Source organism: Sorex araneus, chromosome 9 (assembly GCF_027595985.1).
Source record: "Sorex araneus isolate mSorAra2 chromosome 9, mSorAra2.pri, whole genome shotgun sequence".
In the NCBI taxonomy this organism is placed as follows: domain Eukaryota; kingdom Metazoa; phylum Chordata; class Mammalia; order Eulipotyphla; family Soricidae; genus Sorex; species Sorex araneus.
In genome coordinates, this window is record NC_073310.1 from 53,528,338 (window position 1) to 53,556,161 (window position 27,824).

The window sequence follows — 27,824 nt, forward strand, 5'->3', positions numbered from 1 at the left end:
CCTATTATTTCTGTCAGTTTGCAGAAGCTTATAGTCCAGGAATTACATTCTCAGAGAGCCAAACTGCAGTCGAATATAAATCTCACAATCGAGCAAACACTTAAAGTGGAGCGCTGATTCAAAAGCCTGCTTGTTCTTGCTCCATTTAATCTGGCAGAAGGGAAAAAAAAACTTGTCATAGAAAGCCACAGGTATTGTGACCTCAGACAACTCGACACTTAACCAGAATATTGCATTGTTGTTAAGTTTGATGAATTTTCACTGGCAACTCATCCAGTCGAAAGGGGCTTTGAGATATCCACCTGACGTTCTCTTGGAGGGATTTTTAAATTTAGGATCTGTACGTTTCTAAGATGCTTGGTTCATTGGGGATAAAATATTTATAGACTTAACATGGAATAAATAAGGTTTTATTTGAGTCTGAATTCAACTTAAGTTAGGTTGAGACTTGGGCATCTTCAAAATGAGTACTATGATATAACTATGAAGTTTCATTTACCTAAAAAATTTTAGAGTGAGGGTTTTTTGGTGAATAAGCAAAGCATTCTTTTTAGTATTGTTCCCCTAACCACTGGTTTCAGTGTGTGTGTGTGTGTGTGTGTGTGTGTGTGTGTGTGTGTGTGAGAGAGAGAGAGAGAGAGAGAGAGAGAGAGAGAGAGAGAGAAGAGAAAGAAAGAATAGCCTGAGAGCATGAGGAGCATGAATGAATACATTAATTGCAATGAATTTGATTACTTTCTGTAATTTTTTATGTACTGATATTATATCTCTATTTGAATCTGGACAATAAATAAATTTCTATATCTATATATAGATAGTTTTTTTTACTTTTTAAATACTTTTTAGAAAAGTCAACCTGTTTACTAGATTTTGAGTCAATAATGGATGCTTGTGTGTTATCATATTTAGATTTTTTTTTTTTTTTTGCTTTTTGGGTCACACCCGGCAATGCACAGGGGTTACTCCTGGCTCTGCACTCAGGAATTACCCCTGGCGGTGCTCAGGGGACCATATGGGGTGCTGGGAATCGAACCCGGGTCGGCCACATGCAAGGCAAATGCCCTCCCCGCTGTGCTATCGCTCCAGCCCCTAGATATTCTTTATTTTTAAATAAAAATAAACCCAGTAATATTATTCAAATTAGATTATCCAAATCTCAAGTGTTCTTGATTTTAAAATGAAAATTAGCCGTGTCAAGATTATTTAAATTACTTAAATTCTCTAGATTAAGTATGATTTGTTCAGATAGTGTGTGTATATATATATATATACATATATATATATATATATTTTGCTTTTTGCTTTTTGGGTCACACCCGGTGATGCTCAGGGATTACTCCTGGCTCTGCACTCAGGAATTACTCCTGGTGGTGCTCGGGGGACCATATGGGATGCTGCGAATCAAACCTGGGTCAGCTGTGTGCAAGGCAAACACCCTGCCCGCTGTGCTATCACTCCAGCCCCATCAGACAGTATATTTCTATGAATGTAAGGAGAAAGCTAGGGTCTTTATTCTGAAAGAATTGAAATTTCTTTGAATTTTGTCTCTTAAACTCTTGAGCTCAGAGGTTGTGCGTAAATCCCTGTTCTGGTTCAGAACATTTTTAAAGGCATTGAAAAGCACTTTGTTTTGTAACCTATGTGTTTGATAATGATTCTTTATAAAACTGAATCTTGCAGAGGCCATCTGACTCATCTCTTCCTGGACTCAACATTTGGTACTTAGATTTTTGGAATATGATGTTCATGTTATCATGCCCATTGCTAAGTTATAGAATAATACTAAGAAGAAAAACAGTACATTAACAAGATTGTCTTTTTTGCTTCTTTAAATAGCAATTCATCAGGATGGGTTGCAAGAAAAATTTGATTTAATGTAGAATTTCTAAAGGCAGAATTCCAGCATGTTGGCATTTTAAAATTTTGTGAAGAATTGTCATGTCCGCAAATACTTTTTTTATACTAAATTTTACTTAAAATGTTAAAAGAAATTAAGTGTGAAGTTTAAAACGAGGAGTTTCATGATGTTATTAAATCAGCGATTTTTTTCCCAGGTAAATGCTCATGATTGTGTATAGTATAAGTAACATTTTTATAGAGCAGTAGTTCATGGAAGATGGCTCTGGACCCCTTGGGATTCAGTTACTGAAATGAATGGAGAGTCTTAGTGTTGTTATCTTGTGTTATTATCTTGATATTGTTGCACCAGAGTTCAGTAAATATTAGTAAGGGTAATGCTTAATGTCAACCTTGTTAGGACTTGAAACTAGCATCCTTGTGTAAAACTTTTTATTATGGGTGAAATTCCTCCCTTCCCTTAAGAATCTTGATGTAGGGGCTGGAGCTCTTGAACAAGGGGCACTTGCCTTGCACATAGCTTACCTGGGTTCTATTCTCGGCATCTCATATGGTCCCTTGAGCACAGGCCAAAGTGATTTCATGAGTGCAGGACCAGGAGTAAGCCCTGAGTATAACCAAGTGTGACCCCAAAAGAAACAAATAAAAGAACATTGGTGTTTTTGCACTCAGGGGTCACTCCTAGTGGTTCTTGGAGGACCACATGGAGAAAAAAAAAGAATCTTGGTGTATCTAATCCATATCCAGAAAATAGGAATCTCAAACAGTTAATAAAAGATAGGAATATCTTAATTAAAACACTACCAAATACAAAAACATGAACTTTTTTTTTAAATTTTTTTATTGAATCACAGTGCGATAGACCCTTACAAAGCTGTTCACGGTTAGATTTCAGTCATACAGTGAAAAACATGAACTCTTAAAAAAGACTAAGCCTTTCCAAAATGTTATAAATTAGAGTTCGACACTCTTAAGGATTGTCTCACGTCTGTCCTCCTATATTTTGGAAATTTTCCAAACTTTGCTGGCAAATGATTCAATAAAGAAGTTTAGGGTAGAATTCTCTTTTCTTTCATCTCGTGTCTGGTGTGATATAAGAGATTTATACTAATCATATAGATACAAGAGCAAACCTGGAAGTTTGATGAGCTTTCTTTGATAACTGACAGACTCAGGATAAGTGGTTTGGAAATCAAATCAATAAGAGCACATCTAAGGTCTCAAGTAGCATAGAGGAGTAGTTTTTGTGATAGATATTTGGCAGCTTGCATTCTTATGTTGATATAATTTAAAATTCTCAGATTTTTCTTCCAAAAGGTAATTTTTATAGTATGGTAGCATATATAAAGAAATATGATATCACCTACTCTTTAAAAGAAATATAAATTTCTTTACTTGAAATAGTATTTGTTTTATGAATTTAAGTAGCTAGCAACTGTCTAATAGCATAAATAGTTATTTAACTTTAATAGGGTGTAATTCATATTTAAATCTAATGTATATGGTCTTTAGAAAAGGCAGTTGTTCATATAGTATATTTTTCATAGAACTATTTACAGTGTTTACTTTCATAGCTTCCAAAGTATAAATACTTGAATTTTTTCTAATACTGTAATAGAATAATATTTCTTTAGACTTTTTTCCTAGTAAAAGAACTGGGAAGGGGTTGAATTGGGGCCACACCTGGCATGCTCAGGGCTTACTTCTGATTTTGTTCTTAGGGTTCACTCCTAGCTAGGGGACCATACATGATGCTGGGGATCAAGCAGGGGTTATCTGTGTGCAGTTCAAGCACCTTACCTCTGTACTACTTCTCTGGCCCTTATAAAATTTCTTTAATAAAAATGCAGGGTTTATTTACTACTTGAAGACTAGAAGGTAAAATCTTTTTTCAAAGTTTGTTTTAGGCATTGTGATTTACAATACAGTTAATCATTATCACTGTCATCCCATTGCTCATCGATTTGCTTGAGTGGGCACCAGTAATATCTCCATTGTGAGACTTGTTGTTACTGATTTTGGCATATTGAATACACCACGGATAGCTTGCCAGCCAGGCTCTACCATGGGGGCGAGATACTCTCGGTAACTTGCCAGGCTCCTTGAGAGAGGCAGAGGAATCGAACCCGGGTCAGCCCCATGCAAGGCAAACACCCTGCCACTGTGCTATTGCTCCAGCCCAATATAGTTAATAGGACTTTTTATTTTTATTTTTAAAGGTTTTTCAGTTGTGCCTGACCCAGCTATGCTCAGGACTTACTCCTGACACTGCACTGAGGAATTATTCTTGGCCAGCTTGGGGGGACTGTGTGTGGTGCCGGGGAGGGAACCTGGGTTAGACATGTGCAGGACTGTGCAATTGCTTTGACTCCTGATTGGATTTCCCGCATCCAACACCATACACTCCAACAGAATGTCCCCTTTCTCAGGAGCCCCAGCACCTCTCTTCTGCTCCCCCATCCCCTCCCTCACCCATGGTAAGCTCAGTTCTGTGACCAGTTTTCAGGTCTGCTGCTTTTGGCCACTTGTTATTCCCTTATTATTTTCCTTTCTATCCTGCATGGGCTGGAGCGATAGCACAGTGGTAGGGCATTCGCCTTTCACGGGGCCGACCCATGTTCGATTCTTCCGCCCCTCTCGGAGAGCCCGGCAAGCTACCAAGAGTATCTCGCTCACACGGCAGAGCCTGGCAAGCTACCCATGGTGTATTCGATATGCCAAAAACAGGAACAACAAGTCTCTCAATGAGAGACGTTACTGGTGCCCGCTCGAACAAATTGATGAGCTATGGGATGACAGTGACAGTGTTGTCCTGCATAAAAGATCCTTCTCTTTTATTGGGCCCTACCAGGCTGTACTCAGAGCTTACTCCTGGCTGGAACTCAGGGATAACTCCTAGTGAGAGTCAGAGGACCATATGCAGTGCCAGGGATCCAATCCAGGTCAGCCATGTACAAGGCAAACACCTTACTCTCTGTACCATCTCTCTGGCCCCAATCGTTCTTCCCTTTTCAAGGATTTAACAAGTGATTGTTACTGTGGGGCTAATGAAGGAAAGTTTACTGCATCCAAAGTGTGTACATTCAAACAAGGTGTAATCAGATTCATTGAAAGACAAGAATATTGTCACTTAAAGTACACAATCTACCAACAAAAGTATTTATACATTAAGCAAAAAGAAATTGCTGTACAGTATATTTGGGACTCCAGACTTTTGAGAATGTTTAAATGTTTTATTTATATAATGTGTAATAAAACCTGTGACTTCTGAAACTAATGTTTTCTTTATAAACATATATAATGCTTGAACACATGTATAAAACTTTACATAAACCTTCTAATCTTTTTATATGCATAGTAATACTCTAGGTACTACTTTATATCTATAAGTTGTAGTATAAATTTCCAAGTTACATGAAAGCTTTCCTCCTGGTATTATAAATAACATTCATACAAAGTTAATTCAGAAATTACCAATTAGTTTGTTTGTATTACATTAAGTATTATAAAACAGTTGAACATTTTTTTAATATTGGTGAGTTTTGTGAACAGAACCACATGCTGTCTGGGAAATGCCAGAGCTCAGTTTGTATGGCAAAGAATGGAGATTTACCAAGGTGTCAGTTGCATATCTGATTATATACATCACAAGACAGTTGAGATGAAGTCCTTTCCAATTGCTATTACTCACTTTCCATCTCAGTAAACCAGAGTGCTTTAGAAGCGTTATCAAGGTATGTGCTTGTAGTTTTCCCCTATGAAAAGCTCTAAGCCATACTCTTTCTAACATTTTGTCCTTGGGACCCAGTACCACGTAGATAAGGAAGAGTTTGTTAATGGGTGGGATCTGGTGTATGGTCTGTGAATTCTTGCAGAGGTTGAGGGAAGACTGCATTAACTGTCATTAGAGATATACAAAAGTGGTCCTGAAGATAGATATTTAACTTTTCCTAGGGAATAGTGTCACACCTAGGTACACAGCTTCTCGATTTCAGGTGTCTCAGACATGCCCCACTCAGAGTGACTGTCCTGCAGCCTTGAAAAGTCCTCTTCACATGCTCACCAGGAGCCCTTTCTCTCCCGTTCTCTGAAGACAGCAGAATGCTCTGTAACTGGTCAGCTTTACTTCTGCGCGTTTTAGGATTATCCCATCCTGTGCTCCAGTGCTCCGAGATAGTCTCTGGATCCATAGGTAATTGAAGAGTCAGAGAGCATCGGTACACACTTTGTTCTAGTATTTTCTTTGAGTTTCATTGAGAAAGGAACAGTAGAGACTTCATCTGGGCAGTCCTTTTCACTCTAGAATGTTCTGTAGGGAAGTATGTTCCACTTCAACCTGTAGTAAAGTGTTGCTTCTCTTCAATGACTAGAGCCGTTTTTCATCTTCCACTGTAGAGGAGTGTTCAAAATCAGACTCAACTCTTCAATCGCTAGTCTGTTAGTAATTTAGGATTGTTTCAGATTTTGTTTTTAAGTACCTGACATCAAATATTAGAAATTGGATAAAAATAAGGACTTCTCATGGACTCATTTCATATGTGTAAGAAGCTGATAGTTGATAAGATATGCTTGCTTATATTGACGAGGTTTAGACCTTTTACGGGCAAAATTTTTTCCTAAGTCCTTCTCATGATTTTGTTTTCATTATACAATATCCTCTGTGTTGGCCAGATTATTTTACAGTCCTCTTTGTGAAGATATTATTAAGAAAAAAAACCTGGTGTTTTCTAGTTATTTTTCGTATTTGTATATTTAATAAGCTATGTTAGGGTTTTGATATTTTACTGCTGAAGTGTATGCAGTCTTTTTAGATAAAGGCCAATGCAGTCTAAAATGTGTTTTTTCCCCATAAATTCTGTCTTTTAAATAAATTTACAATACATTTGTTTTTTTGTTTTTGTTTTTCCCTTGGCTTTTCTAAGATGAGGAAACAGTTGAGTGTGGTAGGTGGATTTTTTTACCCCTCTTGGATGCACTGTCTTCCCACTTCAACTGTATTTTCAGTATATTTAATCATTTTCCTTTCTCATTTTCTTTGTGCTTCTCAGAGGAAATTAAAGGTACATGTATAAAAGTTTCCCTGCATAGTCTAGTAATTTTATCTAGTGTTCGTATGTATAGAATTCAATTGAATATAGCAAAAGTTTTTATAAGAGGTTATTATATAACCATTCTTCAGATTAACATTCTAGTACCCAAAATCAAGGTTGGGCTTCATTTTAGGAAAAAAAAAAAAACATTACTAGGGGGTGTCATATAGCAGAGATAGAAGAAATAATCTGAAATAGTACCTCTTGCTTTTTTTTTAATCCTGTCAATCTCAAAAGCAGGTTATGAAGGAGGAAACTTAATTCAAAGATATCAACAGATTTTTTTTTTTTAAACAAGGATACGGGTAGAATCTTCTCAATTATTTCGTTCCTGCACAACCTGTGACATTGTTTTAGAAGTGTATTTATGCAAAGATTGGAGACCTAAAGTAAATCTACTACTCAAAATTTGAAGTTGTACAAAATCCAATACTCAGTACCAATAAATAATAGCAGATTGTTTTAAAGTGCTTTCATCTCATTTTTAAGTGGAAATAGTATGTTTTTATTATGTCCCTAGATAGAATCTTTCCCTATTAAAAAAAGATTTTATTGAATCACCATGAATTACAAAGTTACAAAGCTATTCAAGATTGGAATCGCTCCCTCTCAAAGAGATCAGATGCCTCTTAATCTTGACTTTTTTTGTCCAATCCACTGAGCCTAAACAAATTCTGTATTTTCAACTCAAACCTGTTTTACGAAAATAAGTTTGCTTTGGGCATGAAGTGTTATAATTTTCTTCACCATTGAAAGTACAAATGGCTCAAGCACATCTTTTACACTTTCCTTGAATCTGTATCAAGGAACCTCTGAAGAAGGCTGCAAAAAAATAAAATGCATGTTTTGAAATATATTACACTTAAATATAAAACAGAATGTTTTATGTTTAAGAGTGCCACGGTGAGGGGCTGTGCTATGCTGTGCTTTACATGATTGTTTGAAATAATTCATTTTTTTTGCATCTGTGGCTGGGCTTCTAACTCTTCTGCTTTATTTCTTGGCTTTTGTTCTGTTTGCTTTTACACTCCATCCAGAAGATGCTGACTCTGCTGGTAACAACAGTGGAACCTATATAGGTGAGCAATTGGTCGTGGAAGAGGATTTCTTTCTTTCTGTTGCTCCCTTCAAAACCATGACATTGTTTTCTCTTCACTTGGCACTTTTGCATTAGCACGCTATGATAGCTGGGGGGTGGGGGGGCGGGGGTAGGTAGCATGATAGCTTTGATATGAAACAGGCTCTATGGGTTGGACACAGAGGATTTCCTCGTGTGCTCTGGTTATTCTTCAGGAAGCTCTGCCAAACTGATATTTTTGTAAACCAGTATATGTTTTGGAGGGGTAGAAAATGCATCTTATTTGTGTTGGGTAATTTTATTAACAGTGTCTGGGCTTTCTCGCTATCCAGTTGGCTCTGAGTTGCTCAAAACTTCTCCATAAGGTATTCCTTCCTAAGTATGGATATGGTGATAAGTCCTAAGGATTTATTGTTTGCATTTTATTGCCCTGAATGACCACTGATTACACAGCCCCCAGCAGAATTCAGTCTTATGGTTCACTTGCTAACCTTGAATGGAGGGGAGAATTTCTACTTTGGGTATGCCAGAGGATATCAAAAATAAAAAGTCACAGTTTCTGGAAATTGTTCAAGGCATCAGAATTGTCTTGACTTGCGTCTCACTTCAGACTTGCCCTCACCATGTCTGGGTGTATAACTAGTATTTTGAGCCCTGAGAAGGAAAAATAGTGTGGAAACAGAGGGAACTGGTTCAGCCCCCCTCCCCTTGTTTTCAAATTCAGATGTATGTATGTGACAGTTTCTCTTGGTTAGTGCCAGGCATTATATTGGTGTTTGAGAAATACTGTGTCTGATAGTGTGAGATGCGTGGTATTTAGCCCACTTTACGAAAAGGAAACAAGTCTCAGAGTTTTCAGATTCAACGCCCCCCCCACCCCCCCACACACACAGGATGTAAAGAGAGTGAGGTAATGCCTCCTGGTTTCAGATCTCTCTCCGCAGAGCTATAATGCCTGTGTGGTGTCATTTATTACATGCTCCCTTCTCGTTGTGCTTTCTACATAGCAAATCCCACGTAGGAATAAAGAGTGTTGCCATAATTAGACTAGGAAAGTTAGTGTAGTAAGGGATGATCAGAGAGTGGCGAAAACACCATTAGTTCTTGCCTCATGTCAGATCAGTGCAGTGTTCGGAAACAGTTCCAGATAGTGTGTACACTCATTCGCACCTACCCTCACCACTGAGGAGCTTGAGTGCTGTAAAGCAGCGAGCATCACTGGTCCCATGATTCTAACTGGCTGGCGGGGTGGTCCTGGTCTGTCAGCCTCATGGTTCTTTGCATTCTGGTGGTTTGGCCGGGGTCTGGTTGGTCTGAGGGGAAGGCTCATGAGTTTGGTGAACTTGTTTCTGTTTCATCTGGTTTTCACCTTCCAGTAAGCCAGCCCAAATTATGCCGGAGAGCAACAAGAAATACTGGTCCCCAGTGTGAAGGTGCTGTTGAAGCTCTGTTTTATATTGAATCCTTTAACGACCCCTTGGTCAGAACAAGTCTCCAGCCAGAGAGACCCCTGAGGGCTAGCGGGGCAGTGTGAAGAGGTGGGCCACCATTTCTGCAGGTTCCACCTGTCTCCAAGAAAAAGAAGGGATCCCACTTTTTTCTGACATGAAGGGTTTATAGTAGGCAAATGTAATGGCATGTGTATAGACAGTCCATGAAAAACTGTGGCATAAACAATATCTGATTTAAAGTCCCCCAAGTGCTTTAATTCAGAAGAGGTAATCATCTCACCCCAAAGCAGTTAGGGGCTGTTTGACAAAGAATGACAAGCACACTGGGGAAGGTGGCATTTCAATGGGTAGAAGAGGATGAAAGCAGAAGCTGCAGCATGGAAAGCCACAACTGTTACAGGACACGGGCCTTATTAAAGTCTGGTGCCTTGCGATGACAGGTCTGGGATGTACTGTGGCCCTTGATAAAAGCAGATCTTCAAGGTCACGCAAGTTTCATCTAATTTTATTTTTGTACACAGGTTTTTCTTTTTGTCAAAATTTATGCAAAGAACAAGGGGTTCTGTAGTACATGGAGACTCTATAAAATCAGAATTTGGTCATAAGATGCAGAATGATAAAAAAAAAAAAAAGATGCAAAATTGGGCTGGAGTGATAGCACAGCCGGTAGGGCATTTGCCTTGCACACGGCTGACCCGGGTTCAATTCCCAGCATCCCATATGGTCCCCTGAGCACCACCAGGGGTAATTCCTGAGCTAGTGCAGAGCCAGGAGTGACCCCTGTGCATCGCCAGGTGTGACCCAAAAAGCAAAAAAAAAAAAAAATGCAAAATGATCAGCAAGGTCGATTTCTATAGGAAATTCAAAGAAAAGGAGTTCAGGTAAAATACAGTTGGATCCTGCCAACTTGGAATCGCTGATTATATCCAAGAAATGACTTTACTGGAAACCAGATTTCTCAGTGTGAAGGATTAACAGAGTCAGTGAAAGAAAGATTGAGCTGGAGGCAGTGTCCAGAGTCAAACTAGACTAGAACTCTTGCAACCACAAAAGCTGGAGTCTTCTTGCTTTTTGTTTCTCAACCCATACCCTCCCTCCCATCCCAACCCATACCTCATTAGCTGTGCTTAGCAGGCTCTCCTCATGCTTACAAGCTACGGCTTTCTTACCTGTATGTCTTCTGACATTTATTGAGTAGCTCTTGTGTCCTGCAGTTCTAGATTCTGAAACTTCAACAGAGATCAAAACAACCAGCCCTAAAGTGAGTTTGTGGCATTTTCTAGTGGGTTTCTGAATATTTTGCAAAGAACCAAAATGTCCTGGGATTTTTGAGGTCCCAACAGGCCCCACTTTCTCCCAGATATTTCAGTGTGTTGCTGGTTGCACATAACCTTCTTCGTAGGGCAGACACGTGGCTCCTTTATTCAGTCCTAAAAATTTAGCCTTGCCATGAGGGCTTTTCTAAAGACTACTGAGAAGGATTCCTAAGACCTTAGTTTATTTTAGAACCATGTCCTTCATCTGCTTCTACACCCCATGTCTCCAGAGTCCTCAAGGGTGAGAAAAAAACAGAAGTCGCCCGCCATAAGGCTAGAATAACTCCTAAAGTAGAATGGGACTAGCCAGGTCCACTGTGACAAAACAAGGCCAAGAGTCCCCCAGTGAAGGATTTGATTTTCACTGATTTTAAGAGAAACATGAGTTTGCAGCATTAAAAAAAGCATATAGAAGTCACCCTTAACTTGATGACTAAGGTGCAGAATTGAAGAGTATATCCTATATCAAAATCTTTCTGCGTTGACACTTTTAAAAGATATAACATAATGCTCCACACACTGAATGCCTGTCTATTGGCAAAAGTTTGATAGTTATTGGAAGGATGAGAAATGACCATTGGACAACATAAGTTGTATATTTGCAGAAATTTTATGTAATATAAAAGCAAATGCTTGGAATTTTGTCCCAAAATTCCAAACGGGATCAGATCACTGTCTCCTTCGTGCGAAATTCTACTTCACAGAGCGGGGAGAAAAGTCTGCAAAATTTAAGTCTAAGAAGACAACTCCCAGAATGACCACCAACTGGGAGCTCTTTGGCACTATTGCAGCAACGTGGGAAGATGCTGTCCTTGTCAACATTGACAAGGAATACGATCGACTGGTTCAGCACCTCCATGTCTGTGCGAAGAATGCCGAGAGTGAGAAAGCCACAAAAAGATGCCTGTCTTCAAAAACTCGAGCTCATTCATCAACGTGGTTTGGCACGAGCCTCAGGCAACCACAGGCTAACGTCCGAGCTGACAAAGCTGTGCAGAGATGCGATAAAGGAAGACCTCAAAGAGAGAAGAGCAGCAGTGTTGGCCAGTGCAGCAGAAGCCAGGAAAAGTATTCGTAACATTCGCCTGTCCTTCGCCAGCTACAAGACCAAGATGACTGCACTCCGACATCCCGATGGATCTATCACATCCTCCAGAAAGGCAATGGAGAAAATTATTCATGACTTCTACTTGGATCTCTTTGACAGCCATATCCATCTGCCCACATACCAAATTCCGCAGGATGGATATGTCGTTCCCAACGTTCTCCCTTCTGAAATCCGACATGCCATTACTCTGGTAAAGACTCGAATAGAACCTGGTCTGGACAAGGTCAGACCCGATCACCTAAAGAATCTGCCTCCAGTACTCATCAATACACTGGCCCGACTCGTCACATGATACCTATCTGAATGCAAGGTTTCGTCCCAGTGGAAAACCAGTAGGACCGTTCTGTTGTACAAGAAGGGAGACGTCCACGACATCGGCAGCTATCGCCCAATCTGCCTTCTGTCTGTCATCTACAAGTTGTTCACTCGTGTCATCCTGAATAGAATAGGCAGAACACTAGACGAAGGACAACCACGTGAGCAAGCCGGGTTCCGAAGGGGATTCAGCACGATAGACCATATCCACACAATGACCAAACTCATTGAAGTTTCGAGAGAGTTCAAGATGCCGTTCTGTCTAACGTTCATCGACTTAAAGAAGGCCTTCAATTCTGTTGAGACTGAGGTGGTCATCGAAGCCCTGGCCAAACAGGGCGTTCAAACTCAGTATGTCAAAATTCTCTGCGAGCTGTATTGTGGATTCACCACCAGGATCTCCCCATTCTACAAGGAAGTGATCATTGATGTAAAGAGAGGGGTGCGGCAGGGTGATACCATTTCACCGAAACTCTTCAGTGCCGCCCTTGAGAACATCATGTGATGACTGGAATGGGAAGGAATGGGAGTGAAGATAGATGGTCGGCAATTACACCACCTCCGCTTTGCTGATGACATTGTTCTCATAACGCCAAACATTAGCCAAGCGGCACAAATGCTGACCGACTTCGACCATGAGTGTGGAAAGGTCGGATTGCAGCTGAATCTCAACAAGACGATGTTCATGAAAAACAAACTGGTCCCTGAAGCTCAATTTGCTCTCAGCGGAATGAACATCTCCGAATGCAGCAGCTATGTGTACCTGGGTCGAGAAATCAACATGAGGAACGACTTGGTGCCAGTACTGCGCAGGAGGAAGAGAGCAACATGGAATGCATTCAAGAGCGTTGAAAAGGTGGTTAAGAGAATGATAATCCTCTGACTCCGGGCACATCTTTTCAATTCCACTATTCTTCCTGCACTAACATATGCCTCAGAGATCTGGGCCCTATGCAAACACTATGAGAATGCTATTAAGGTATCCCAAAGAGGAATCGAAAGAGCTATGCTGGGAATATCATGTCTCACTCAAGTGAGAGAAGGAATCCGGAGTTCTGACCTCCGTCGACAGTCAAAAATCAGGGATGCTGTCTCGTTTGCCAAGGCATCAAAAATCAGATGGGCCAGTCATGTAATGCGATTCAGAGTTGCTGGACTAAAGCTGTTACCGACTGGATTCCACAGGACGTCAGAAGACTTCGTGGCCGCCCACCAACTAGATAGGCAGATTTCTTCGTCAAATCTCTGAATGAATGATTTGAGGCTCTTCCTGTTCTTGGAGCGAGCAGATATCATTGGGCTGCACTATCCCGAGAAAGGGACAAATGGAGACGTTACTGGCACCCGCATATCGAAGATCAATGGGACTACAAGTGATACAAGTGATGAAAGCAAATGAGTAATGTGCCATATGTATGAATTTCTGAAAGTTATATATTGTGAATTTGAATCCCTTTAGGTCAGTGTGCCTGCATAACATTTCTTTTAATGTATGAATTGTTACTGTCACTGTCACTGTCATCCCGTTGCTCATCTATTTGCTTGAGCGGGCACCAGTAACATCTCTCATTGTGAGACTTATTGTTACTGTTTTTGGCATATAGAATACGCTACAGGTAGCTTGCCAGGCTCTGCTGTGTGGGCAAGATACTCTCAGTAGCTTGCTGGGCTCTCCGAGAGGGGTCGAGGAATCGAGCACGAGTTGGCCACGTGCAAGGCGAATGCCCTGCCGCTGTGCTAATAATTTCCTCCCATAAACTCTTGAAAATTTTGTTTCACTTCAGCAATTAGGGTGGAAGTTAGTTTATTTGGGGAATGGGAGGAAGGATGTATGTATGTATCTGTTGACATCAAATGGGCAACAAGTGGAACAATTAGAACAAGTAGAATTATCAGTTTCAAAGATTCTCCTTTCCTACTATAGTACAAAATAGTTTGTGTAAGTAATAGTTCATGTAAATAATAATATTTTTTAATATTCAAACATTTAGGCTGATTTAATCAAATCATATTTTCCAATTATTTAGAAATAAATCTTAAAGTATTTGATTTCTCTCTAAATTCTCTGTACTTCAGTATGCTTATCCATTCTTCTGAATTTTAGCATCTGTGGGAAGCCACACCATTGACTAAGTAATATGGAATCCCCTTTTGCAAAAGTGGGGAAAATGCATTGTAATGGGATACTTTATGAGAACAAGATTCTCAATTATCAGTGGAAATAAATTGTATAATGCAGTATCAATTTCCTGTAAGATTTAGAATCATGGCTAACTGATACCATGGGTAAACTCCTTCCACCAGTCAATATCTCAGAGTATGGGGAAAAGAACAAACAAAATGTGCTTTTATTTATTTATTTTTTTTTAACCTTGGCTCATACTAAATTTATTTCTAAATTTGGAGTTCTTTTTGTTTGAAACATGTACAATGTTGAAACACTTTTTTGTTCTAGTTACAAAATACATGATTAGTTTTTTTAAATAACAAATCTAAACAACATGAAAGTATTAAAAGAGAAATACTTTCATAATTCCATCCACCAGAAGATAAGTTAATAGTCTGAGTTATATTCTCCCTAATTATATTTATAAATATATGTATTTAGCTAATTCTACTTTTATTTTTTTAATTTTTTAAAAAATTTTTAAATTTTTATCACCATGTGGAAAGTTACAAAGTTCTCAGGTTTATGTCTCAGTTATACCATATTCAAACACCATCCCTTCACCAGTGCCCATATTCCACCACCAAAATCCCCAGTATACCCCCCGCCCCTGCCCCCCACCCCAACTGTATAACTGATGAATTTCACTTCATTTTCTCTTTACCTTGATTACGTTCCATATTTCAACACAAAACTCACTATTGTTGTGGGAGTTATACCCCCAAACAAGATAACCCTACTAAGGAAGCATTTGATAATTAGTTTTCCATTAAAAGATTGTATGTTTTCAGGTTTTAGAAAAGGTTGCTCGGCTGTGATAGTGGCCGCGTGGCTCGGATGTGTCCCAGTCCCGAATCCCAGAGCCGTGTTAGTTGCTGCTCAGTGTCGCCAGGGCTCCATCTGGAGAAGGTGTGCTGGCTGCACCTCCTCCGTCCGGCTCCCCGGTGTTGCTGGCCCCAATTCGGGTCCGGAGCATTTTCCGGGCCGCGTTGCTCACCAGAATGCCTGGCCGCATCTCTGTTGAATGTGGCAAGATGGTGCCGAGGGTGGGTCGAGGGCGTGACTTCCGGCGGCCGGGACCACTTGAATAATAATATTTTTAAACTTAGAATTACAGGATAGTTTTCCTCTGCTTAAACTGTTGTAAAAATCTTAGTCAAGTCTCAAAGCACGGTTTATTTTGCATCTGCTCTTAAACAATTTCTATCAAATGGTTTCCAGAAAAAGCATCAGTATTTTTGGTCCCTCCTGCCCCTGCTATAGGACATAGCGCATCCTTTCAGAAGTTTAAGGGGTTATGTATGTCAGGGCTGCTCTTTCTACTGAACTGTTTACTATAAATTTCAATAAAAATAAAACTGTCTATTTTTGTTATTTAAAATGGACAAATTTAATAACAGCATTTAAAATGTTAATTTTTTTTTTTTTACATTTCTACCTACCTTTTTTGCTTGTTTGGGTTTTTTTACTTGTTTGTTTGATTATCCTGTTTCTTATTTCTGCTATGCATGAGCTCTGGTCCAAAACAAGTCCTATTGTTTAGCAAAGAGTGTTTTAATATTTAGTTATATTTTATTTCATTAAGGAACACTGTTTAGGTGAGCACAGCTATGCCTAGATATACTGCCGTAGTATGCAGAACAATAAAATACATACAAAGAGAACCATTAGAAACGTTCTTCCAAAAGTGGTACAGTGTTTCTTGAACAAGAAAGAACTCTAATCTCAATGTGTCTGCAATACAATTTGGGAACATTTTCTCTGACAGAAGTCAGTCTGATTTGGAGTATTCTACATTGCATACATACACTCAACTTTAAAATTGTTAAAATTTCAAACCTAATTTACCTTCCTTTTCTATTTTTTTTTTTAATAAGAATTTTATTTTATTGAATCACCATGTGGAAAATTACAATGCTTTCAGGCTTAAGTCTCAGTTATACAATGCTGAAACAGCCATCCCTTCACCAGTGCCCATATCCCACCACCAAAAGAAAAACCCCACCTAGTACACCTCCCATCCCACCCCCCGCCCCCGCCTTTCTGTTTACTTTGGTTACATTCAATATTTCAACACAAACCTCACTATTATTGTTAGGAGTACCCCACTAGAGTCAGACCTGTTGTGAAGAGTTAACGGCCACGTGGTTTTGGATTTCTGTACTTTAACAACTAAGTCCAGGGAGATTTCTTCCAGATATTGGATCATTGCAAGCTTGTAAACCCCATCTGTGGTCGGCATAATATGGCGGTCACCACGCCCTTCATCTCTGGAAAGGAAGAGGCAGAAAGAGAAATACCTTTCCCCTCCTGGGCGGGCACGGGGCCGCGACTTAGTTCTCAGGCTGTCGACATTCTGCGAGGAGCTGCCCATGCCGAAAGTAGTTTAGCTGGGTCTGGATTCACGCTCGTGCAGCTGCGGAGAGGCCGCACACGCATGCAGCCCCTGGGGTCACGTCTCGGCGGCAGTTACCTTCCTTTTCAAAACTATGTTTTGTATTCAATTTTCTCCATGCTTACTGTTTTTCTTAAAATTTTGAAAGCATAACAATTCACTTTGATATTAGTTGGCTGTCACATAATTAAATTCACATACAGTTTTTTTCTTTTTTAATAGCATTGTGTTTTGTTTTAAAAGTAGTATAGTAAAATTTCCTTAGATCTAATTCTTTTCTTCTTGAGAGTTGCAAATTGATATATTAGCTTCCTTGATTTTAGTAACTATTTTGAATTTCTTCTACTTTTATTTTCCACTTGAGATGAGGGAACGGTTCAGGTTATCTTGTTGCACTTGGGCACATTTTGTTACATTTTATGGAGAACAAACAGCTTTGCAGTTGTAATATTCCAGAGATGAAATTTCTGTTTCTTTGTTCAAATAATTTCCCAAACTGGCGTGCGTGCATGCGTGCGTGCGTGCGTGTGTGCGGGTGTGTGGGTGTGTGTGTGTATGTGTGTGTGTGTGTGTATCTGGTGGGATTATAATCCACCGACTACATTCATGTTTCTTTGGTGAATTTTTCCTCTCAGACATTTATTGATTGATTTATTTCTTCAGTGAAGCAAGAAAGTTTTTATTGAACTAATTTACTTAGAAAGACATGAGGAGAGGAAGAGGAATACATGTTCAAGAGAGAACACGGGCTTCTCCAGAGTGGAGAAAGCAGAAAGAGAGAGATACGTGTTCAAGAGAACAAGCCTATATTATAAAATAGCTGTAGAAACCAAGATCTGACACCACTTCTTCAGATCTTAGTAACTTACATAGTTTTTAGTGCCATTTCTTTTCAGCTAAAACTTTGAAGATTTTTATTTGTTTAAAATGTTCATAATTATTCCCCATTGTCTTTGAGATCATTTTACAATTGGCAGAATAATGTCTTAGGAACATATGACTACATAGATTTTACATGTCTGTCATGATTTATATAAGATTGCTTTTATGTTAAAAATGTTTATTTTAATGTAAGTTTTCCCCATTTTGTTGTCAGGGGCCTAACATTATATAATAATTACCAGCTGTTTGGCTTTCATTAGTGTTGAGGATTTTTTCATAACCTTAAAAACATATTAACAGTTTCTCTTCTTTGTAATTAAGGTACCGATTGCACATTTAAAATGTTTTCTAGGTCAGATTAATCCAGTGGTTTAAGTTGCAAGAAATATTTTTTGGGTAGTTTATTTTGGCAATTTTCCTAAGTTTAAAAAAGAAAGAAATCTACATTTTTTAAGGTGAGAGGAAAATAATTAAAATGTTAATTTTTTTATTACCTTGTATTTACTGAGCAGCTTTTAAAGCTGTGCTTGTATCAAATATGTTTCTAAAATGTTTCTAAAATATTTAAGCAGCTTTATGGTGAATCCTTTTATAAGTCTAATTTTTGCAGTTTCATTTGACCAATATTTTTACAGTTCAGATTTCACTGATACTCATATTTTATCATTCCGCAAACAGCTATAAAATTTAAACATTTTAAAAATATTGAGAGCATACAGTAACTGACTGACATTAGATCAAATTCATTAATATATAAAAGAAATTTGAAGTTTGAAACTGCCCCATTTGAAAACAACTGCAGTTAATAAAATGATTTTTTCCCCCTTGAATTAACAGAAAGACAGGTTCCCGTCCACTCTCATTCATTTATTCTCAATAAAAGCCTTCAGAAATTAGTTGGTGATGACCTGCCTAAATTCTGTTTGGGGTCTTCCTGTTAATGAATATGTTTATCATAAAATTGTCTTTTTTTTAAAGCTCAAAATTTTATGAAAAAAATCTTTAAAATTATAGATATTTATTATAAACTTGCACTAAAGTTATTTATAGGAACCAAGTTTATGATTTTGATAATTATTTTATAAAATATTTCATATGTATATTATTCGAAAGTGAGTATTATTAGTTCACAAATCTCTTTGGTATTTTTTCTATCATCTTTAATTCTTACGTGAGACAGTGGTTTCCTGTGTTTCTTACACTTAATTATTTTTCATTGTGGGGTCAGAAAGATAGTACAGTAGTTAGCATGCTTGCCATGCATGTGGAGGACCCAAATTCAATCCTGAACACCCATATGGTCCTATAAGCAAAGCTGGGAGTGATCCCTGAGTCCTGCTGGCTGTGACCTCAGAAAAATAATAAAATCAATTTTTTTTACTGGAATCACTTTTTCTGTAATTTAATTTCCTAGCTATGTCTAATGATTATGAATATAAATGCAAAATTATTACCACAATAATTTTAAAATAGAGAAAATTAGAATCTGCTTTTGAGACATAGTCAAATGTTTGCTGCTGTTGTTCGTGTTCTATGATAAAGTCACACAAATGCATTCACTAGTTCTGAGCTTCATTAGTTTGTTTATATATTATATTTTCTGTGTGTTTTTGCAGTGATAAAATTATAGAAAGTAGAAATCTTGAAAACAAGAAAATACAATTTTCCACAAACTTCTCCTTAACAAAATCACTGTGTTTTTTTTCCTTATATTTCTGTTTTACCCCAGTTTTTATAGTAGTAAAAATATAAAGTTTATGGGACAAGCATAATTCCTTCATCCTGTCTAGCTCTCCCTGTGAAATAATATCTCAAAATGCATTTCTGTGCTACTATTTAGTTTTATAAGTGCAATATAATGATATCAGCCACAGTTTGTGAAATGGTGTTCCATAATATAATCATTCCCATACTTTTGTGTACTTTGGATGCATTTGAGTTCTTTTAAAAATGTGGCCAACATTGGAAATTATTGGATATATAAGTATGATTGACCTACAATGTTATATTTTATTTGAATTACATATATAAGTATTAAGTTTAATATTCTTCGATGATTTGAGGTACATAAATATGATTTCATGAACTAGCTTTGAAAATAGCCAAATCACTACTGCTTGAATTTGCTTTTTTACTTGAAAAATAACAAGTTTAAGTAAAATATATTATTATGTTCTATTAGTATTAGTTTACATTAATGATCCTAAATTGTGAATTGCTATCTATAATTTAAGTATTTGGGGATATTTTCTGTCTCCTCTAGTATGCCAGGACCTCTTTGAAAACAATGATATTTTTACATATTTTTGTATTTTACACATTATATTGAATAAGAGGAGTTTTTAAAATGTAATTATATTTTACAAAATCTAACAAAACTTACATTTAATCCCTGAATTAAACTACTTGTTGGTAATATTTAATAAAGAACTTATCATTTCTATTACATATCTACATATATAAGGAACTCAGATTTTCTTCATAAATTTCTTCTGTAACATTTAAACTGAAGCCTTGGCAGTCATTTTTATTACACAGTAAGGGCTACTAATTACCATAGATTGCTATAGCTACTTCATTTGGCTGCTCTAAGAATTAATTCATCCTTTTAAATCATTTATAAGTGGTATCTATCTAGTAAATTCTCAGTATCTACTACTACCTTTTTTGGTATCATTTATTAATAAGGATGATCAAAACTCAGATCAAGATTTATCTTTTATTTCATAAGATCATAATCTGGCACTTTAGTAAAACAAATACATAAAGCCATAAATTTGATTGTTGTTTCAAGTTCATTCTTTTACTTTTTAGGAACTTCTGTTATGGCCTCACCTCACAAGCTTCATCTAATGAGTATCAGCTGAGTAATTCCATAGAGGATAAAATATTAAATGTAAAGTGATGCAATCATTTTTTTAAGATAGGGAAATATAGGTGAATGCTTATCAGATTAAAAAGGTAAAACAAAAAATATGTAAGTTATCACCAAGGAATAAATTCAACTCATATTCAATTACATAAACTTTTAAAATATCTTATGAGAAAACTTTAAAGGAAAATTGGAGATCTTAAAAGAAATTGCAGCAAATAGGGCTAAGCACTACAGCTGAAGAGATACAGTCTAGATGCTTTATGCAGAACCTAGATTAAAAGTGACAAAATATGCTCAACAGTCTGTGCAGACAAGTAAGAAACATGAAAAAAATCTCAGTCCCTTTAATAGTTAAAGTACAATGATAGACAAGTGATCAGTCATTGCATAAGAGAGCAGTAAAATGACCAATTGTATATCCTAGAGGTGTAAATGTACATTATGCACTAACCTAAGAATAGTTCTAATGAAATCAGTGACACAGAACAAAAGAAATATTCGTATATTGTTGCAATTGGAAACAGGAGCAAATAACAAGCTATTTTAACCACGTTATCGTTTGTTCTAAGTTTTGTAGGAAACTACTCGAGTAAGTTAACAAGTCATCATAAATGCTTTCTCCTGGGCCATGTTAGATAAGTAGCAGCATCTCCTGGTAGTTAGGCTGCTGACCCGAAGCTGCAGGCTTCCTGTAAAATCTCTCGGCTTTTCTATTTCCCACATAATAAAGTCAATGTGTCATTCCCTTACAAGAAAAAAAAAATGCAAATCTCTAGCAGCTGTGGGTAAGCACCCTGGAAAAATTTCTGTCTATAAAAATCTTGAGCCAATTATAAATTATGAAAATGTGAAATATAAGGAAAATACATTGTGTGTAAAACTGTTCTTCTTTCTCCATTTCTCCTTGCTGTTCCTTTCACCTTTGTTCAAGTCAGCGCTTGCTCAGACTTTTGCATGGAAAATGAATGGAAATTAAGTAGGTTCTGGGTTACTTACATTTGTCTCTCCTTGTCTTCTATTTAAATACAAATCTTTAGTTCTTTTTCTGTCTCATTTTTAGTCAGAGCTCCAAATAAAATCTGATGGCAAGAAATTACTAATCCCTTTTCCTGACTTAGAAATTTACTCTTCTGTAAACTTCAGCTCGACCAAGGACTCCTAACACCAGGCCCATTACTTAGCAAATTTGAAAATTCCAGTCTCTGTTCAGCCTTGAAGACATGCCAAGTATATTGTCCCCCAGAAGAGGCAATTCTAGAGAAATAACCTGATTTGTTTTGGAGGGTGTGAGAAATCATCAGAACTGCATGCTCTGGACTTGATAGCTTATCCTATACTCTAGGTTCTTCCAAATCAACCCAGTTTTCTTGTTTTCTCATTCACGTGTATCTGTATGCATATGTATGTACACAGTATATGTGCCAGTGTGTATGCATGTGTGTATACATGTATTGTGCAATGTAAAAATGGTGCATACAGAAATCTCTGTGGATGAACAGAAGGATCACAACAAGGAAGGTGCTCTCCACGCACTTCTAGCAGTAATTCCTGAGTGCAGAGCCAGGAGTAACCCCTGAACGTCACCAGGTTTGACCCAAAAAGCCAAAAAAAGAAAAAGAGAGAGATAGAAAGCTTTCAGATTAGAAAAGAATGGGATGGCATATTCCATATACAGAAAGAAAAATTCTTTTAAAAAGAAGGAAGGTGGGAGGGAAGAAAACTCTTTAAAGTTAATTGTATTTCAGAAATAACATTCATCCCTAGAAAGAGAACCTAAAAACTGCAGATAATGCTTACTAACTCTGCCGAATTTCTTCAAAACCACCTTACTACTTTCCTAAAGTTCTGAGAATATTGAACATATTTTGTATCTGGTTTTAATTTTAATTCTTTCCCTTTCAACACTAGCCAACTTAAAACTGAATAAGCCCCTCAATTAATGTTCCCCTTTCTTGCTAGACTGGTGTGGGAACACAAGGAAGTATAACATGTTCCTATCTTCAAGGTACATTTAATTAGCTGGAGACATGATCAAATACTAATCTGCAGTGAAGGAATTATGTTCCATCCACAACTTTACCTGAACTATTTAATCCTTAATAACTATGTGCGGTAGATACTATCTTTGCCCTCAATTAAAACATTTTTATTTGTAATCACTGTGGTTCACTGCACTGCCGGTGATAGACTTTCATGCATACAGCATTCCCAAGCCACATCCCCCGCTAGAGTATGTATCCAATTCCTGCGTCAGCATCTCAAGGCTCACCCCTCAAAACACTTGAGTGTCCCTCTCCCACCCGCAGCTCAGTCCTGCAGACCAGTTCTCAGAGATTGTTGCGTCTCACCAGTTGTTATTCCCTGACAGAGCTTCCTTCCAGCCCATGTGGAGAGCACATTGGTCATCATTGTCAAAGTGAGTGCAGGATCACGTCCTGGGCATGGATGGTGACAGCAGGCTGGGACAGCCACCAAAGGGCCTGCCGGCTCAAAGCCTTGCCACTGGCAGTGTTTTGTCCTGTTCTCTGCCCCGTGGAACTTTTCACTTGTGGAAATACCGGCGCCGCTCCGCTTTCTTGAACTTTATATTAATGAAACAGAAATGAGACTGTTTTTGGTTGTTACCCGTTTTGTGACTTCAGTTTAGTAAATTGTGGTTAACCACCTGGTTTACAGTGCTGTCAGTGATCAGGTTTCAGGCAGAACACCATTCCAACCCCCCACCCTCTGTCCTCTACCAAGGATTGGACAGCTAACATCACCACCCTCCTCAGAAATCAGATAGCCTTATCTTTCCCTTTGTTATTTATGATGAAAGAAAGATGGTAAGACTGAATTAAGTAAACAATCACATTGAAATTCAGAATTTAGGGGCGGATGTGATCCTATAGTGAGTGGATAGGTCGCTTGCCTTGCACGTGGCTGATCTGTGTTTGATCCCAGCATGTCATGTGGTCCCGAGCCCAACAGGAGTGATCTGTGTGCAGAGCTAGTATTAAGCTCTAAGTGTGACCCTCTCCACACTCCAAAAAAATTTCAGAATTTAGCTGAGACTCACTAATTGGAAAGGTCGGGTTGTCACTTTAGATCTTCATTCACTTTGTGGCACATGTCCTAAATAGGTCCAATTCCATGTGATAAATTTTCAGTGATTTGCATATTTGTGAAGGAAATTCTAGTTCTGTGCTTAACCTGAATTGCTTCCCCTTAGGTAAGAACCATGGGAACCTGAAGTTCAAACTCTCTGAAATAGTCATAAGAGCAATTCAACATTTTTTTGTGTGTGTGTTCGTTTGTTTTTGTCTTATACTAGCTCCCATTTTATAATGGAGCCCAGACCTGCAGTCACTGGTGACTTGAGCTGGAAGTGGGATTGGGATGGAATAACTAAATTAAGAAGAGAGGTGATGGAAAACCACTAAAAATAAATAAGTTTTAATTGTCTTGGCAGTATGATTGCATAATTCATACATTCTTTCTTAACCCTAAGATACTGAATTAGCACATTTTCCTTGTTTCTTCCTTTGAATCTTTTCTTTTTAAAAAAAATTTTTTATTTTATTGAAACACTTTGACTTAGAGCATTACAAAGGTAGTTAAGATAGAGGAGGGGCCACTATGACACTAATAGTTAGAATCTCTTCTTTTTTATGCAAAGTGCCAATGTGTTTTGTCACTTGTCCTATTTGCTTTCTCCTTTTTACCTTCTACCTTTGGTGAGAACTTCGGAGCAATTCTCTTCCTTGTTTCAAATCCTCCGAAACGTTTTCCCTCAAATAACCCTCAAAATCAGATTGTTTCTTGGTGGGCCACAGGAATATATTTAGATGAACATTTGTCATTCTATTCTGAATATCCTGGGTGGTTTTCATTAAACTCTGAATCTAAAAGGTAAGTTACAGAACTCTGAACTCATCGATAATGTTTTTGTAATAATGTCTTTATTTAGAATTCTCTTGATATCTTAAGTTCACTGGTATATTTTTCTGTTTTCTAAAATTTTCTCAGATCTGTTATTAAATTCTTAGGTTTCATTTTTAAATACTGCTTTATGAGCTTTCTATTTAAATTTTATTCATATTCTTTTTAAAGAGAATATTATTATACATTCTAAAATGTACTTGTATTTTTGTTGCTATTGAGCAGTGATAGAAAATATATCTGTTAAGCAGATTGTTTTGGCTGGGGAAATAGATCAGCGGCACATGCCTCTCATGCAAGGGGCTCAGGTTCAATATGTAACAATGTATGATTTTCCAGCACTGCTGGTAGTGAACCCTGAGCACTGATTTAGGAGTAGCCCTTGGGCACTGCCAGGTGTGGCTCACCCCCCCCCTTCTCTCCTCTCTACAAAGAAACAGATCTGTTTTCTTTCCCTAAAAATCTGGATTTTAAAAGAGTCAAAGACTAGTTGGGATGAAGATTGAATGCACGTCTCCTAAATTTTGTAATGGTGTATGGTAATCACTACTGTTCGAGAAAGGAAAATAAAAGCAGAACAGTGAGTGAACATTGTAAAGCAAGCAGAATAAAATGGAAATCAGCTAAGAAACGGAATCCTTTAAAGTTTATTTGTTGAATCTTAGCTCAGAGTTGGAAAAAGCTTTGCAAAAAAAAAAAAGGAATACATATTAAAAATCATTATTTTAGTAAAAGGCCATTAACCTATTAAGACACAATTGAAATTATAGAACTTCCAAATTAAATGGGCTTCAAACTATAAAAGTCTGGAATGTCTATAGTTTGAAAAAGGCAACAAAACAAAAAAGAACCTTGGTCATTTACTCCAAGTTTGGAGTCTCATAAAAATTAACAAAATTTCTCTTTGTAACACGCTGGATTTTTTTGGCTGGTACTATCAGCCTGACCCTTGAGTAGGCTGATAGTATGGTATAAATACATACCATATTTGATCTTCTGCTCTCTTTAATTTAATTTTCTTTTTATTTAGCAATAGATGCTGTTTGTGCCACAGGTATGTTATTAGGCTACACTTAAGTCTACAAATGATTCAAGTATTCTTAAATCAAATAATTCATTGTTCATATTTTAAGTGTTGCTATCATGTTTTTAACCTTACCAAGTGTTCACTAGTACATAATAAATTTTCAATTACTGACTTATTTTGCTTTATTACATAGTTATATAACACATTGATTTCTAAAAAGAACAGCATGATTTGTAGAACCAGATGAAATTTGAATTATAACTACCAAAAGTGTTAGATGATACTTGTTCATCGCTATTTTTCAATACAAAGATGCTTTTAATAATATCCTTTTATTTTTTTCACTAATGCACTTATAATAATGTTGTGATGGATAAAAACCTAACCCAACTTTGAGAGGTTTTAAAATAAGCCTTTGAGAGGTTTCAGTTTCTCGTTCTTATTACTCAGAGTAAAAATAATGTTTTTAATTGGCAGCTGGTTTCAGGAGAAGCTTCCGTCTTAGTAGGAAAGATAAGAAAACAAATAAATCTATGTATGAATGCAAGAAGAGTGACCAGTACGATACTGCTGATGTACCCACCTATGAAGAAGTAACACCTTATCGGCGACAAACTAATGACAAGTACAGACTTGTGGTCTTGGTTGGTAAGTATTTTTGTGGGTCTTTTTAAAATTTCAATTTTAACTTAAAATATTAAGTTGCTTGAAAAAAAAGTAGCTTGAACATGGTACTTGAAGACTTATAAAGCATCTTTTTAAAAATTTTAGTCATAAATAAATTTTATTAAAGTTTTAAAAAATATTTTCACCACATAGGCAGCTTAGATAGAGAAGGGAATGCCAAGTAGAGGGTATTGAGAGGACCCATTCAGGTTGGAAGATGCAAGCTGAAAGTAAACTGTAGACCAAACATGAAGGCCACTCAATACCTCTATTGCAGACTACAATACCCAAAAGGGAATGCCCTGCCTCAGAGGCAGGGTGGGGTGGTGGGGGACGTGGTGGGGGTGGTGAGAGGGATACTGGGATCGTTGGTGGAGGAGAATGGGCACTGGTGGAGGGATGGGTAAATGATCACTGTATGAGTGAAATGCTAACATAAAAGTTCATAAGTTTGCAACTGTACATCACAGTGATTCTCTAATAAAAAAAATTTTTAAATATATTTTCACCACATATGCACATGTCTTATCTGTATTTGTGAACCATGTGCCCAAAAGGAGAGGGAGGGAGGGAAAGAACTGGTGGCATTCATGGTGGGAAAGATACCCTGGTAGACGCTTAGGTGTTGGGACATTATATGAATGAAACCTGATCATCTGGAACCTTTGGAACTGTCTATCTCATGGTGATTCCATTTTTTTTTTAAGTAAAAAAAGTCAGTTCTTTCCAAAATCTTAATAGTAATCAATAATTTTACAAAGTGTCTCTGAAGACTGATGCAGGGGTGCCAGAGCAGTAGTACAGCAGGTAGTACGTTCACTTTGCAAGCAGCTTACCTGGGTTCCATCCCTAGCATCCCATAGGGTTCCCTGAGTACTGCCTGGTATGACCCAAAAAGCTAAAGGAAAAAAGAACTGTTCTGGTATTTGGTGGAACTTGAGGAGAAAAGAGTGAAAACTTAATACACTACAATTTTCTGTTGGTCTTAAAACAATATATTTTCCCAGTTGCATTCAGATCTTTGAAATATCAGAATTCTATAGTAGTTAAAGCTGAAGAGTTCATTCACAAAATTGATAAAAGTAGCTAATAAGTGTGGGGGGGATTTTCGTAAGTATTAGGTTAGTTTGATTCGCATGGACAGTCTAACATCTGTCCTTCCAGCCTTCACAGGCAGACGTGAGTGAGGGCGGTCTCCGAATTCCCCTCTGCAGCCTGTCTCATGTTTCTTTAAGTCAGAGGCCAGTACTGCTGTCAGTTCATTAAGCAACAGCCAAACTTGAGCCACCAGTAGTATAAACTGTTGTCATGTATTTATGTATTTTTTTTTAAGTGTAGGGATGCTTACCTGCCAAGGATTAAAACCAATGATTCTGGGAAGATTCTTTCATAAAGGAGCATGGTGTCTCTTATTAACTGTTCCTTTACAAACTGATGATGACAGTGAGGGAGATGAGAATACATGGGAAAGTTAAGGAATCACCCCTTCCATTAAGGAGTTCTTTGAAAGATCCCAGTATGTTTACTTAATTCAGACAAACAGTGGCAACTAGTGAAAAATGAAGTGTTTCTTCTATTGGAGGCACTGGAAATGATCGTTTCATAGGCATTCCATTCTTTGGCTAATTTTTTTGTTTGGGGGCCACATCTAGTAGTTCTCAGGGATTACTCCTGGT

At 37.6% G+C, this 27,824-nt stretch overlaps 1 protein-coding gene across 5 annotated transcripts in view; it reads left to right on the plus strand.

The window, feature by feature from the left end:
• The window catches only part of MPP7 (MAGUK p55 scaffold protein 7), a 259,109-nt gene that overhangs the window by 196,022 nt on the left and 35,263 nt on the right, over window positions 1–27,824 (plus strand). For 2 of the 5 annotated variants that reach the window (XM_055147233.1, XM_055147237.1), the window contains 3 exons: window positions 7,988–8,026; window positions 25,486–25,509; window positions 25,960–26,130. In XM_055147233.1, the coding sequence (XP_055003208.1) occupies window positions 7,988–8,026; window positions 25,486–25,509; window positions 25,960–26,130 (234 nt within the window). The remainder of the gene's footprint in view (window positions 1–7,987; window positions 8,027–25,485; window positions 25,510–25,959; window positions 26,131–27,824) is intronic. The other 3 variants (XM_055147234.1, XM_055147235.1, XM_055147236.1) reach the window with 3 other exon arrangements.